Here is a 13,993-nt window from a genome sequence, read left to right as displayed (position 1 = left end):
ATGTTCAAAATTAAACAAACTTTAATTTAATGTGAAATCTCTGTGGGGAAATATTTAATCTCACACAAAGTTCTAGATTGCACATATTCCAATTGAGATGATGACATTTCATGTGCAGGGTTTCGCAGAACAAAGGTAAATGTGACCCTGAAGGGCCATTTACACAGACTGCGTGGCAAAAATGAGAGTTGCAGAACAGTGGACCTAAAAAAAAAAGTTTTTTAAAAAGTTGAACTTCAGTTCACTTGAGAGACACATTTTAACCCGTGTGCGTCCTTAAGGACATTTTTGTCTTTTTCAGTTTTGTTTTTTGATAATTTTGCCTGTTAATGTCAACAGCATAAAGTTTAGCATGCATGTATTTCTATTACAATTTTTATATTTCACCCACATTTCCTTAAAAAAAAAACATGTTTTGCACTAGGTACACAAAATAGTTCAGGACTTTGAGGACAAAAATGCCTCTATTGAAACCCATTAAAACTGCCATTTTTAATCCCAAGGCCATTTAACTATAAAATGATGCAGTCTTGGTTCATAGACTTTCATTCTGTTGTTAAGGCTTCAGAATGAACCCTTTTACTATTTTTTTTTACCACATAGTGGTGCCATTTTCTCAGGTTTGGCCTATAGAGTAAATATTCGCTTTATTCCTGTTTTCTGCTACTGCATATTATAGAGCCAATTGGATAAAATATAAAAAAAATAACTGATCTGAACTCAATTGATGCTCAGTATCTGCCTGAACTCAAACCTTCCTCCTTGTCTGCATCGAAATTAAAGGTTGATATATTTAGGTCTTATATTTAAAAATATCCTTAGTCCTTCAAGGTTTATAATGGTTGTGAATGGGGGGGCCATGATTTGAAATGCCTTCTGAAGAGAAGTGAAGCGATGTGTTTTTGTAAGAAAAATATCCTTATTTAAAACTTTATAAATTCAAATTAATAGCTTCTGGCAGATGGCCGTATGCAGAATGTATGACGTATGATGTAGGAGTATCGTAAGCTTAGATGCCTCTCGCGGTTCAAACAAATAGGGCTGTGCTACAAGCTGAAGCTCCTCCTCTCCATATCGAAATCCTCCGAAATTCTCTTTAAAAATGATCATTTTAGACTTCTAATTCGTGACTGGTGACTTGTTTTGCTCTATCCTCTGCGCCTCCGTGTTCGTCATTACGTTGTGCGTCAGGTCAACACTCTTCCGCCACAAATCGACTTGGGCATTCTGTGTACGGTCATCTGCCGGAAGCTAGTTATTTGAATTTATAAAGTTTTAAATATGGAAATTTTTCTTACAAAAACACATTGCTTCACTTGAGAAGGCCTTTACTAACCCACTGGAGCAATGTGGATTACTTTTTTTATGGATGGATGCATTATTTTTTACTTCAATTCACAACCATTATAAACCTTGGAGGAGCAAGGATATTTTTAAATATACAGTGCACAGCACAAATGAATACACCCCCTCTGAAACTTCTGAAAGTGAGCAATACTCAATTACTTAGAAGACGTGTTAGGGTTCTTTAGAGATATAATGTTCCAGCAAGTCTGCTTAATCAATTACCAAAGAGGCAAAATTATTCAGGAAAATAAGATTTTCTTATCAAGGTGATAAAATGTTGTGTAGCAAAAATGACTACACCCTCCTAAAAGTTAATAAATAAAACAAAAAAAAATTTCTGGTGTAAGTTTAAAGCAATGTTTGATCAACAGGTAAGTATGTTGAACCAAAAAAAGCCATTTCTTGAAAATTAAAAGTGTTATATAGCCCACTGAATCATTCTCAGACTTAATGCTGCCAACAATGGAAGCACTTGGGAGAGAACTGTCAGGAGACTTATTTCTTAGCACAAAAGAGGACAGTGTTACAAGAGGATTACCAAATCATTGTTTTAAGTTTGAAAATATAGCAAATGTAACACAGAAATTAAAAACAATGGACCTGTGACAAGGCCCCTGAAATAATCAGGCCTTCATTTTAAGCTTTCATTTAGTGATGAGGGATTTTTTTGCTAGACAAAGAGCAGGAAAAATACCAAGCGAGTGTCTCAGAACCAGCAAAAGCTATGAAAAGAGTGACTGTTTTTCTCACAGAGTAAGATGCAGCCTGCAGAAATGACATGCATGGTTGTTGTTCTCACTGGAACTACCTACTGTAGCCAAAGCACAATAAAGTCACTTCGCCATTTCCAAAGCCAATATTTACAAAATATAGATTCTGGGAATCAATACTCTGGTCTCATGAGACCAAATCAATCATTTTGGATCTAACAGCATCAAAATGTTATGGTGTTGCTAGAGGAGGAGTACAGTGAGAAGTGCCTGGTTCCCACAGTAAAGTTCAGTGGTAGTAAAGCTCTTATATGGGGATGTATGAGTGCTGAACACAAACTTGTAACAGAAGATGTTACCCTTTCCTCATTCCCGGCATTTTTTTTCTGTAGAGACGAGTTGAGCAACACTCCCCATTAAGGATCAGGGCATTTAAGGAGCTCATCATCCAGGAGTTAAACAGGACAGATGTGACAATTTGTCATGAACTTGCATGCTCTGTGCCAAGAAGGGTCAGAGCAGTATATTCAAAATTATAGAGGGCATACCAAGTGCTTGAATATTACACATTTGTTGAATTAAATCTAGGGTGTACTCATTTCTGCAATCCTTAATTTAAACAAAATTGTCTACTTTACTTATTTTATGGCTATTAATGACATATATTTCTCTGTTTTTATTATGTATATGTTAGTATTTTAGTTTTGCCATCTTTCCATGAATTGTATTAGTGATCATAAAGAAAGTACATCTTTTGTATTTGTTCAGAGGGGGTGTACTCATTTATGCTGTGATTCATCTCTGATTGTGTTCGCCTGAAAGAAGATAGTCATATACACCTAGGATGGCTTGAGGGTGAGTAAATCATGGGATAATTTTCATTTTTAGGTGAACTAATCCTTTAAAATGGGTGCTCGCCTGTGCATGATCAAATGCATCAAGGGAGACTGATACAGAGGTAATTGACATTAGATTTTGCATCTTTGCCTCGGACAGATGACTTCTCATGGCCGTTTTAATTTTGTTCTGGAGGTTGAACCCATGCTCTGCTGCCACATTGGAGCGCACTCGCCACCAACTGGATGGGCTGGGAATTACAGTTACAATTTACAACAGATCACCCTCAGTTTAATCTGTCAAAATGACAGATGGCCTTTAGATTTTTCAGTGATGGAAAATATTCCAGGAATAACGCTAAGAAGATGGACGGAAAATATTCGGTTAAAGGATTAGTTCACTTCAGAATTAAAATTTGCAGATAATTTACGGTTTGATGAAAACATTCCAGGATTTTTTTCCATATAATGGACTTCAACAGTTACCAACGGTTTGAAGGTCCAAATTGCCATTTCAGTGCAGCTTCAAAGGGCTCTTCCTCATCCCAGACGAGGAATAAGGGTGTTGTGGTAAAAAATATAAGGGTCTTAACGAAACGATCAGTCTTTTTCCAAAAAAAGACAGATCTTTTTTGACGTGACGTAGGCGGAATTTCCGACCCAGTGTCTACAAAGCGAACATGCAAAGACTAAGTCCATTTAAGACAATTTTGATGTTGGAGGAGAAAATTAGATGGAGTTTTTCGTCCTACTGAGATACTTCTGCCTACGTCATGCATGACCTTTCCAATGTGATTACATAATGCATGGCACATCGCAGAGCTAGTGCAAGATGAGCATTTGTGGTTAAAAAGTATATACATTTTTTATTTTCTTTAGAAAATGACAGATCGTTTAATCATTGTATTGATCGTTTGATCATAATAAAGGTCTAGATAAGACCCTTATTCCTCGGTTGAGATTGTGTAGAGTCCTTTGAAGCTGTGTTGAAACTGCAATTTCGACCTTCAAACCATTGGTAACCTGTGAAGTCCACTATATGAAGAAAAATCCTGGAACATTTTCCTCAAAAACCTTAATTTCTTTTTGACTGAACAGAGAAAGACATGAACATCTTGGATGACATGGGGGTGAGTAAATTTTAAATTTTAATTCTTTAAGTCAACTAATCCTTTAATGCAACCTCTGGTGTAAACTAACTTTAATTAAACATACATGAAAGATGTCACCTCACATACCTTCTTCAGCCAGCTCCATAATGACATTATCAGCTCCTTTAGTGTAAACTACCACCTCTCCAGTGAGGGGATGGCGCACCACCACAGACATCCTCTTGCGGGCAGAATGAAATGGCAGTACGTGTAGCAGAGGGATGGACAGTGGCCCTGTGCCTGGAACAGCCACGAGGACTTGCTCTGGGGACCGGCCCAGCAGAGTACATCCATAAGCCTTTGCTGCTTGCACCAATGCTGCCTCATCCGGGCTCTCCGCCTCGTACAGCAACTCTTCTGCCTCATCCTCATCATCGCTCTCACTCTCATTATCAGAGTTATCTTTGGCCTGCTGTTTGTCTTCCACGTCCTCACCCCACGCCCCACTGGACAATAATGCAGGAGTGACAGGGGTGGACGGAGTGCTTGAAGGGGTGCCAGAAGGTGTGGTGGGTGACTGTGGGGTCTTGATGGGTGTTTGCGGGTTGCTGTTAGGGAAGTAGGAAGCTGAACGACCCCGGGAGAAGAGTTTCTTGGTTAGGCTGGCAGGAGTGTCTGTGTTTTGATTAGGTGAATGGGGAAAGCGAGGCAGACTCAGCTTCTGAAACATGGCCTTCATCTCCTCTAGAGAGCGCAGGGGTGTGCGAACCACAGGCATCTGAACCTGATATTACATTAACAGATTCACAAACATGCACAGAAATGCACATATAAGAAGTATCATTTTTGCAAGCCATAAGCAGGCACACACTGAATATCCATTTATATGAATTATGCTTTCAGCAATGAAAAATTAGTGTAGCATGTAATTCAGTTTTGACAGTGGTTCACAATTGACTGGCCCGCTGGGAAAAGCCCTGGGCCTAAATCCATTGCTAAGGCCAGTCTTTTCCTGCAAGGTGATATCCATTGGATTGGAAGTGTGAAACATCCATTTAAAACGGGATTAAGATCCATCTTAGAAAATCATTGTTTAACCTGCTCTAATGCTTAAAACATACTTCATGTGAATTAAAGGGCTAGTTCACCCACAAATTAAAATTCTGTGATTAATCACTCAGACCAAGACTTTCTTGGTTTGAGACCAAGATAAGACCAGGACTTTTTGGGTTTGAGTCCAAAATAAGACCAAGACTTTTTGGGTTTGAGACCAAGATATGACCAAGACTTTTTGGGTTTGAGACCAAGATATGACCAAGACTTTTTGGGTTTGAGACCAAGATAAGACCAAGACTTTTTGGGTTTGAGTCCAAAATAAGACCAAGACTTTTTGGGTTTGAGTCCAAAATAAGACCAAGACTTTGAGACTTAAGATAACACTAGGGCTGCCCTCGACTAAAGATAATTCTAGTTGACTAATAGTCATTCATTTAAGCCATTAGTCGACTAATCGCGCATTTATATTAATAAGCCATAAATCATAATAATGAGCCTTTAATCTTATATACACATAGCCTAATCAGTGCTCAAACACACGCATAAAGCTTGCCACAGCACACAGTCAAACGTGACGATTATCAATGTGTCGTGAAAAAACAGCAAGGAGACTGCCAAACATTTCAATAATTTATTGATAATGTTTTCTGTGTTTTCGGCTGCAGAGATTAAGTCATCAATGCTGACTCATCTCTCATCTCCGCAGTAGTGGATGCACCTATATGCAAGTTTCATATGGATTACATAATCTGAGAATATTAATTTTCCATAAGATTTGGCTCATTTAAAAGTAAACATCCCAAGCTTTATATAGATATATGTCTTGTGTCTGTGAGGAAAGTAGCTTATACGATAGTAGCCTAGTTTCTGTTCAAGCTCTAACATGTTTCAAGTGATAAGCCATATTTGAGGTCGATGATGTTTGGATTTCCAGAAATCTCTCAGATTTCATTAAAAATACCTTCATTTGTGTTTTGAAGATGAACGAAAGTCTTGCTGGTTTAGAACAACACGAGGGTGAGTAATTAATGACAGAAATGTAATTTTTGGGTGAATTTGCGTGATGCCGTCTGAATGTGTGTGATTGTAGCTTTAAGAGCGATGAATTTAAAGATGCCTTCCTTAAATTTTTTACCATTCAAACTCGCAGTTAAAGAACACTGCTAGTCAAGTCAATTAAAAACCACTGCTAAAATATAAAACAAAGTATTGTTTTTTTAATGAAGTACTAACATAAAGATCTAAATCAATTTAAGGTGTGTAAACTATAAAACTGTACACTCTAGTAATCAATATCATATGTTAGGTGAGGTGTATGATAGCATGAGTTTGAGACTATCAGTTAAATATCAGTAAAACTTGGATCATACCACATGTCTTGGCTGAGTGGGTGAGGAAACTACTACGGTGTTGCAGACAGTGAGGGCGAGAAAGAAGTCTAGGATGTGAGAGATTTCAGCAGTTTCTTGTCGGAGAGAGGAACGCATGGGGGATGACAGTGAGCTCAGCTTCACCTGAAGCTGAGGGTCTGGAACAACAGCACATTCCTAGAGGAAAAAATTATATATGATTTATTTGTCAATGACAATAAATATTTGAAGTGCTCGTTACAGTGTGTTACTGTGAAATGAATAGATGACTAATACAGGGTGGAAATAAATAAATTAATAAAGACAAGGAAATGTACACATGCACAGTAAATGCCAAAGATAAGTCTTTCCTTTTCTCACCATGGTGCTGCTGAATGCGCCAGGTGTGTGTCTGCGAAGCGTGTCATGGACTGAGTGCGTTTCAGACTCTGCAGTGAGGGTATTAAGGGACACTGAACTCCTGTTGCAGCTGAGCGATTTACAGCTCAGTGACTTCCTGCTAGCTCGTGACCTCAGGGTGAGAGAGTGATCTGCATCGCCACAGCCCTGCGCCTCATACTGTTCCAGAGAAATCGCTAAAGAGTAATCAACAAACACGATCAAAACCAGAACGATAGCTACATATTTTCATGCATAAACACCCATTCGTGCTTTGTGAAGTAGCAAAAATTAGTAAGTTTGATATTTTAAAGACACTGTGATATTTTAAAGACAACTATATAATCGGTAAGATTTTTACTTTTTTAAAAGAAGTCTCTTATGCTCACCAAGGCTGCATTTATTTAAATATATTTTAAATTGTAATTTATTCCTGCAATGCAAAGCTGAATTTTCAACATCATTACTGAATCCTTCAGAAATCATTCTAATATGCTGATTTGCTGCACAAGAAACATTTATTATTATCATCAATGTTGAAAACAGGATTTTTTCAGGATTCTTTGATGAATAGAAAGTTCAAAAGAACACAAATAGAAAACTTTTGTAACATTAGACACTGTTCAAGGGTTTGGGGTAAGTAAGAATTTTTTGTATTTATTTTTTTTTAAAAGAAATTAATACTTTTATTTAGCAAGGATGCATTAAATTGATCAAAAGTGACATTTAATACATTTATAATGTTACAAAAGATTATATTAATCTTAAGTTAGCATGTTAAGTGTGACAGCCTTAAAAAAAAAAAAAAAATCAGATCAAAAGTAAGTGGGTCAATCGATTAAAAACTTTAATTGAAAATGTTTTATCCTTATTAACGGCATCGATCAGGTGTATTTGAAGGCTGTTCTGAAGTAAACTGACCGTTCTCATGGTGAGGGTACTCGGTTCCTGCAACAGTGCAGCGGCGGAACAGCATGCGGTTCTCTGTGAGGGTTCCTGTCTTGTCGGAGAACAGGTACTGGATCTGTCCAAGATCTTCTGTGATGTTCAGTGCTCTGCACTGCACTCCTGTGTCCAGTACTGGGTTATACAGATCTAAATCATTCTGAATAAAATATACCTGTCCCAGCTTCACAATCTCTATCGACACATAGAGGGAGATGGGAATCAGCACCTACAACATGGAAAAAAAGAAACGAGGACAGCAATGAGAGATATTCTAGGTGCATACTTCAGTAAGCATATAACCAAATCATACTTGTCTATTTAACTGAAAACCTGATTCATAAACCATGAAGGATGGGCCTGATATACTACAATATCTTCAATATTACTGTACATGTAAAAATTATGATTCTTCTTTTTTCTTTTAGACACCTTTCATGAAGAAATGACTGAATTGGGAAATTATGCAAGCCAAACTTGCATCAAACTATCATGAAATTTGACATACGCAAATTTTCTGACGATTTATCGAAAACTTTACCATTAGATAATGGATGTGACATGCACGTGTTTGTGTAGATGTCAGATGCATCCGCTCACTGTCACTCACCTGCAGAACAATGATCATGGTCCAAAACATGTAAAAGGCAGCGAGCGCAGGGTGCGTGTCATCAGGAATCATGAAGATAGTATTCTGTAGTCCATTCAACCAAACACCATGACCTATACATCAAAACCATATTTTTATTAAAAACACAAAAATAACACTAACCTTGTACTAGAGCTGCACAATTAAAGTGACTGTTAAAAAAAATGTGTTTGTCATTGAATCATTCATTTAAGAGATTCATTCAAAAAACGCTGATTCATCCAAGTACTGAAACAAGTCTTTATAAGCGAGTCAATGAATCATTCATTCAAACCAATTTAAAGGGGGCCTATTATGCAAAATTCACTTTTATATGGTGTTTGAACTTTGAACATAAATGTGTGTCAGCAGTGAGTACACAACCACCCTATAAATCTAAAAATCCACCCACTCCTTTTCTTATTAAAGCTACTAAAGTCAGAATTGCATGATATAGTCAGAATTGTGTGTTACAAACTCGCAATTCTGACTTTATAACTCGCAATTGCGCATTTATGTCTTCCAATTCTGATGAATTGTGAGATAAAAAGTTGCAATTACCTTTTTTATTTTATGGCCACCTTCCATAGCAATGTCACGTGAGCGTGACCGTAATAGAGATGATAATCAAAACCAAACAGATGTTTTGTTAGTTTTTGGCAGAGTATCCGAGGCACGAGCTGTAGGCTCCGCCCTATTCAGAAACGCGGGGTGGGGTGCAGCAGCTCATTTGCGTTTAAAGATACATGCACGAAAACAGCATGTTTTTCCTTCAATTTAAAATGGGAATTTACAACATGGTATAATAAATGATCTGTGGGGTATTTTGAGCTGAAACTTCACAGACAGACACCTGAGACTTATATTACATCTTGTAAAAAGGGGCATAATAGGTTTAATTTGAATTTTTGAATTTAATATTTTTTTAAATAGACTGCTATAATTAACATTTTGCCAAATCTCTAATAAATTACATGTTATTTTGTTTAGCTGTCTATTCAGAATCCCTATTTTAAACAAAAAAAAATAATTGTGGATTTACAATTGATCTAGAATCGTGCTGCTTTACCTAGTTCTTAAGTTTAAATGCTAACACAAGTACATCAATGACCATTATACTGACCTACAGCAGCTACAAAGCACATGAGCAGCAGTAGAGCGACACTCCAGAGGACGTCCATGTTGAGTCTACGCTCCAGTTTACTTCTTTTGTAGCGTGGCCCACTGTTATTCTGCATCGCTTTTGTCTCATGACCTGCATACAAGCACACACACAAGATCTTTTATTGCTCAATCTAGCTCTTTATCTTTCTATAATCTCACCATATCTTTTGATCCCTGGGCACAAAGATGTAAAAGTGACCTGCATAGACTACAATGCCAATCACAGTCTCCGTGTTCCTCACAGTGCAGCTCCTCAGGAGCAGGTTATCACTGTGGAGTCCAATCCGTGCTTTACCAGGATGCTCCCTGTGTGTACATACAAACATAAAGAAATGTTATTCAAATGCCTTGTTTATCATTTACAGAAGCAGTTTACAGCATACTCACATGAAGCCTCTGAACCGTCTCAGGTCATTGTTGGGATTTTCACACTCAATGCGACTGCTGTAGTTTACCGGAATAAATTCTGATCCCTAAAGGAAGATCACATTCACAAAGTTTTTTTAACAATGTTTTTATGCCAAACAATTTAATAAAGTTTTCTTTTAAGAATTTCTACATTTCAGAGACTTTGTTTGTCTTTCTTTGTAATGATGGTTTCACCCTACTTTATGCCCAACAAAATTTTTTTAATTTTAATTCAGAAATTCAGAAACACAGGACATTAGATGATGTGATTTAAAGTAATTATCGGCAGTATTGGGCAAAAGTGATGTCCAGAATATGAGAATTTTTTTTTTTTAATAATATTTTTAAAATATTTTAAATATGAGTGAAGAACAAAACACTAAACTTGTCTAAAGTATTTATCTGACAAAATTATTTAGCAAAAAAGGCAAACTACACCTACAGGTTTTATTTTACTATGCAAAAAAATGCATAGAAAAACAAAAAGCTCACAGGAAAAAGCATACGTTGACTACAACATAATTAGTTATTAATATTTAGTTGGTTCTATCTTTTGCATGCGTTCATAATTTCTTTGTATTACAATCTAGCCAAAAATAATGCATGTTGGCACAATTTGGCATGTTTCATTGCGTTATCATAAATAAAATAATTGATTCCAAGCACAAATACGCAATATGCTTATAAAATTATATTTTTTTAATAAAATATTTGGATAAAGGGTGAAGATTTTCCTAGGCCGGACATCACTTTGAGCCACTACTGAACACTGTATATGAAATTCATTTTATTTCTTTTAAAAAGCTTAATATATTTTAAAGACAAAAAACAATGACCTTTATCCACCTTATTTTGAAAACGCAGAAGTAAGCTATTTTCTATGAATTTGCAAGACGTTCGATTTATTAGCAACTATAGATAAATAACTAGAAGAATAACAAAATGCAGTAAACGGTAAAACGATATGTGCTAAAAACCAGCATGTTTATAATTATGAAAATACATTAAAATAATATGCTACTAGTAAATACCAGTTTTTTCTTAATATCTAGCAGCATAACAAGCTGTTTTGTTCAGTTAAAAATGACTGGAAGCAAATGACATGGGAAGATAGACACATTCAATTTACAAATTGCATTAAAAATAAGGTGGAAAAAAACAGCAAAACATATTTTACCTCATATACTTATGGAGGACAGAGAAAAATAATGGTGATGAAGATGACAATGACATGGATAGGCACACACCTGCTGTGGCAGGTCACGGACCACCTGCCTCTGTTTGAGGTTAGTTTCTCCATCCAGGTTGGCAGTCTCGATGTGACACACTCCGTTAGAATCAGATGAGTGCAGCAGCACCATGTCAGCAGGAATGATCTCATTACAGCAGAGACGGACCAGATCACCGACACACACCTCCGCCCAACGCCTTTCCACATACCGCTGATGCTTCCTTCAGTACAAACACACACTTTAAATGCTTTATTTGGATTCACTATTAATATTAGATAAACACAACAAAAAACATAAATGAAAAAATGCAGTTTTCTAGAATAATTGAAACCAAAGCAGGACTTCAATAATTGTTTTGCTTTTCAATACAGTCATTTTCAAACATGAAACAGTTTTGGTGTAATAATATCTTGAATATTAGGCGCAATATCAAAGTAATTAAATTATGAAAATCTCGGTACCTCAAGGGTTAGTTCACCCAAAAATGAAAATTCTGTCATTAATTACTCACCCTCATGTCATTCCAAACCCGTAAGAACTTTGTTCATCTTCGGAACACAAATTAAGATATTTTTGATGAAATCTGAGTGCTTTCTATCCCTCCGTAGACCGATATGCAACTGAAACTTTGATGCTTCAAAAAGTTCATAAAGAAATCGTAAAACTAATCCTTATGAATTGAGTGGTTTAGTCCAAACTTTAAAAGACTCGATCGCTTCATGAACAGATTGAATTTAGGCTTTTTTTACTTACATATAAACATTCATCAACGTACACATCAGTTGTGGTAAACAGAAGCTCAAGCATATTAGCTTGACTCATGCAAGAACCAATGAGGTTCATTGTTGTGTTATATATAAAAATAATATTTAAAATAAAAAAAGACAAAGATCATCACATCTGCATTTGTTATCGTATACCAAGCAGCACTCAAAACCTATCATTGTCAAGCTAAATCATTGAGTTTATAACTTATAAATGCAGAACAAATCTGCATTTGTGCATCAATGTAGGCCAATGCATTGTGTGCTTTAGTTGCAAAATGTAGCATAATAGGGTCTAGTAAACTTGTCCAAGATGCAGGATCACAGAAGGAAACAATGACAACAAACACCATTAACTTAAGTGAATGAATGTTAATAATCAGCAATATGCATTCACATATGGCTTTATTTGAATGTTTCAGCGTGGCATATCATAAAACTGTTAGAAATACGTTCTAGTGATGTCATTAAGCAATGACGCAAAAGAACCACTGAATTGTTTTTTTGAACTGGTTCATTGAAAAAAATGGAATCAAAAGGAATTCCAATCACTATTAGTCAGCGAGAGACAAATTAAAGGTGCTAAAGAGGATGTTTTGTTTTATACATTTTTGCAATATTACTTGAAACTGTCTTTACTAACTGATAAAAGACTATTTATTAGGTGAACTGAAAGGAATAATATTAATATACATCATCTGTGCACGAGGTATCGCGTAAACGATTGGCCCTCTGGCTTATCAATCACTGCCATGACGTTCCTTGTGAAAGACGAGCACGGCTGCGTGCTCCAGTAACTTTCCACACTCCACAGGCGCCACATGCAATGTTTTTGTCAGGAGACAGGAGTAACAACTGCAGATTAGGAGTTACCTGCGGTGAGTCCGACATAATGAATCCACTAACAGGACACAGCGAATGCCGGTGGTAAACACTCGTGTTCCAATACTTGTGCATGAGTTTTGGGAGGCGTTCCCTTGAAATGAGCTGTGAAGGAGTGGGGGGGGGGGGGGGGTTATTCTTATGCATGCGCTCATTTCAAAAACTCACTAACAGTCTTTGGTTTCTCAGTCGATGAAAAAATCCTCTTTAGCACCTTTAATGATTAACTCTGTTGAACTGGAGTCGATTCCCAACGCCTTGGAACTGAGGAATCGATTCCAAGCCATAAGTTTCGGCTGAGCTTCTGTTTATGTTTACATGTGAATAAAAGCCTAAATTTAATCTGTTCATCACATAAAGTGATCAAGTCTTTTCAGAAAATGTAAACTAAGCCGCTCAATTCATATGGATTAGATTTACAATCTCTTTATGAACATTTTGAAGCATCAAAGCTATCAGATTTCATCAAAAAATCTTCATTTGTGTTCTGAAGATGAACGGAGTCTTACGTGTTGAACGACATGAGTGTGAGTAATTAATGACAGAATTTTTATTTTGGGGTGAACTCTCTCTTTCACTAATTGTTTTGCTTTTCTCACCACTCATTTTCAAACATGCAACAGTTTTGGTGTATAATATCTTGTATATTAGGCATACTATCAGAGAGACAAAATTATGAAAATCAGTCTACTTTAACAGTCGGACAGACAATTTAATAAATTTTTTTTTTTACATTTTATTAAACATTTGGATTGGATTTGTATCAAAAGATGTGGGATATTGGTTGCTTTTTGCATGGTTGTACAAAATATTGTTTATATATAGTATTTTACTGTAATTTAAAGTTAATAAACTCAAAAGGTATTATCCCACAGTAAACCGCGGTCACGTATGATCCTGAAAGAGTTTATTTTGCGATAATGACTGGCTGATTAAACATTACAGTACTTTGCTTATTTTAAATGTTGAACTTATTTCATTACACAACATGAGCAAGAAAGAAAATAAACTATTACAGTTATGTAGGAAATTAGTTTCCAGAAATAACAAATGCAAACATACAGTTTAGTGCTTATTAAACTGCAGAATACAATGTCTTCCAGAAAACCATGTCAAATGTGTTTATTATCAGTCAAAACAGCCCTCTCAGTATTGATGGCCATGAAAACCAGTCTTGCTGGT

At 36.3% G+C, this 13,993-nt stretch overlaps 1 protein-coding gene across 3 annotated transcripts in view; it reads right to left on the bottom strand.

Annotated features, from left to right (window-relative positions):
- The window catches only part of atp10d (ATPase phospholipid transporting 10D), a 35,537-nt gene that overhangs the window by 10,287 nt on the left and 11,257 nt on the right, over nt 1-13,993 (bottom strand). For all 3 annotated transcript variants that reach the window (XM_067385748.1, XM_067385749.1, XM_067385750.1), the window contains 9 exons: nt 11,181-11,385; nt 9,913-9,998; nt 9,725-9,831; nt 9,485-9,616; nt 8,344-8,456; nt 7,710-7,962; nt 6,771-6,985; nt 6,411-6,587; nt 4,132-4,768 (listed from right to left, as the gene is read on the bottom strand). In XM_067385748.1, coding sequence (XP_067241849.1) covers nt 4,132-4,768; nt 6,411-6,587; nt 6,771-6,985; nt 7,710-7,962; nt 8,344-8,456; nt 9,485-9,616; nt 9,725-9,831; nt 9,913-9,998; nt 11,181-11,385 — 1,925 coding nt within the window. The remainder of the gene's footprint in view (nt 1-4,131; nt 4,769-6,410; nt 6,588-6,770; nt 6,986-7,709; nt 7,963-8,343; nt 8,457-9,484; nt 9,617-9,724; nt 9,832-9,912; nt 9,999-11,180; nt 11,386-13,993) is intronic.

This window comes from Chanodichthys erythropterus, chromosome 5, assembly GCF_024489055.1.
Source record: "Chanodichthys erythropterus isolate Z2021 chromosome 5, ASM2448905v1, whole genome shotgun sequence".
Classification (NCBI taxonomy): domain Eukaryota; kingdom Metazoa; phylum Chordata; class Actinopteri; order Cypriniformes; family Xenocyprididae; genus Chanodichthys; species Chanodichthys erythropterus.
This window is presented reverse-complemented; position numbering and strand designations above follow the sequence as displayed.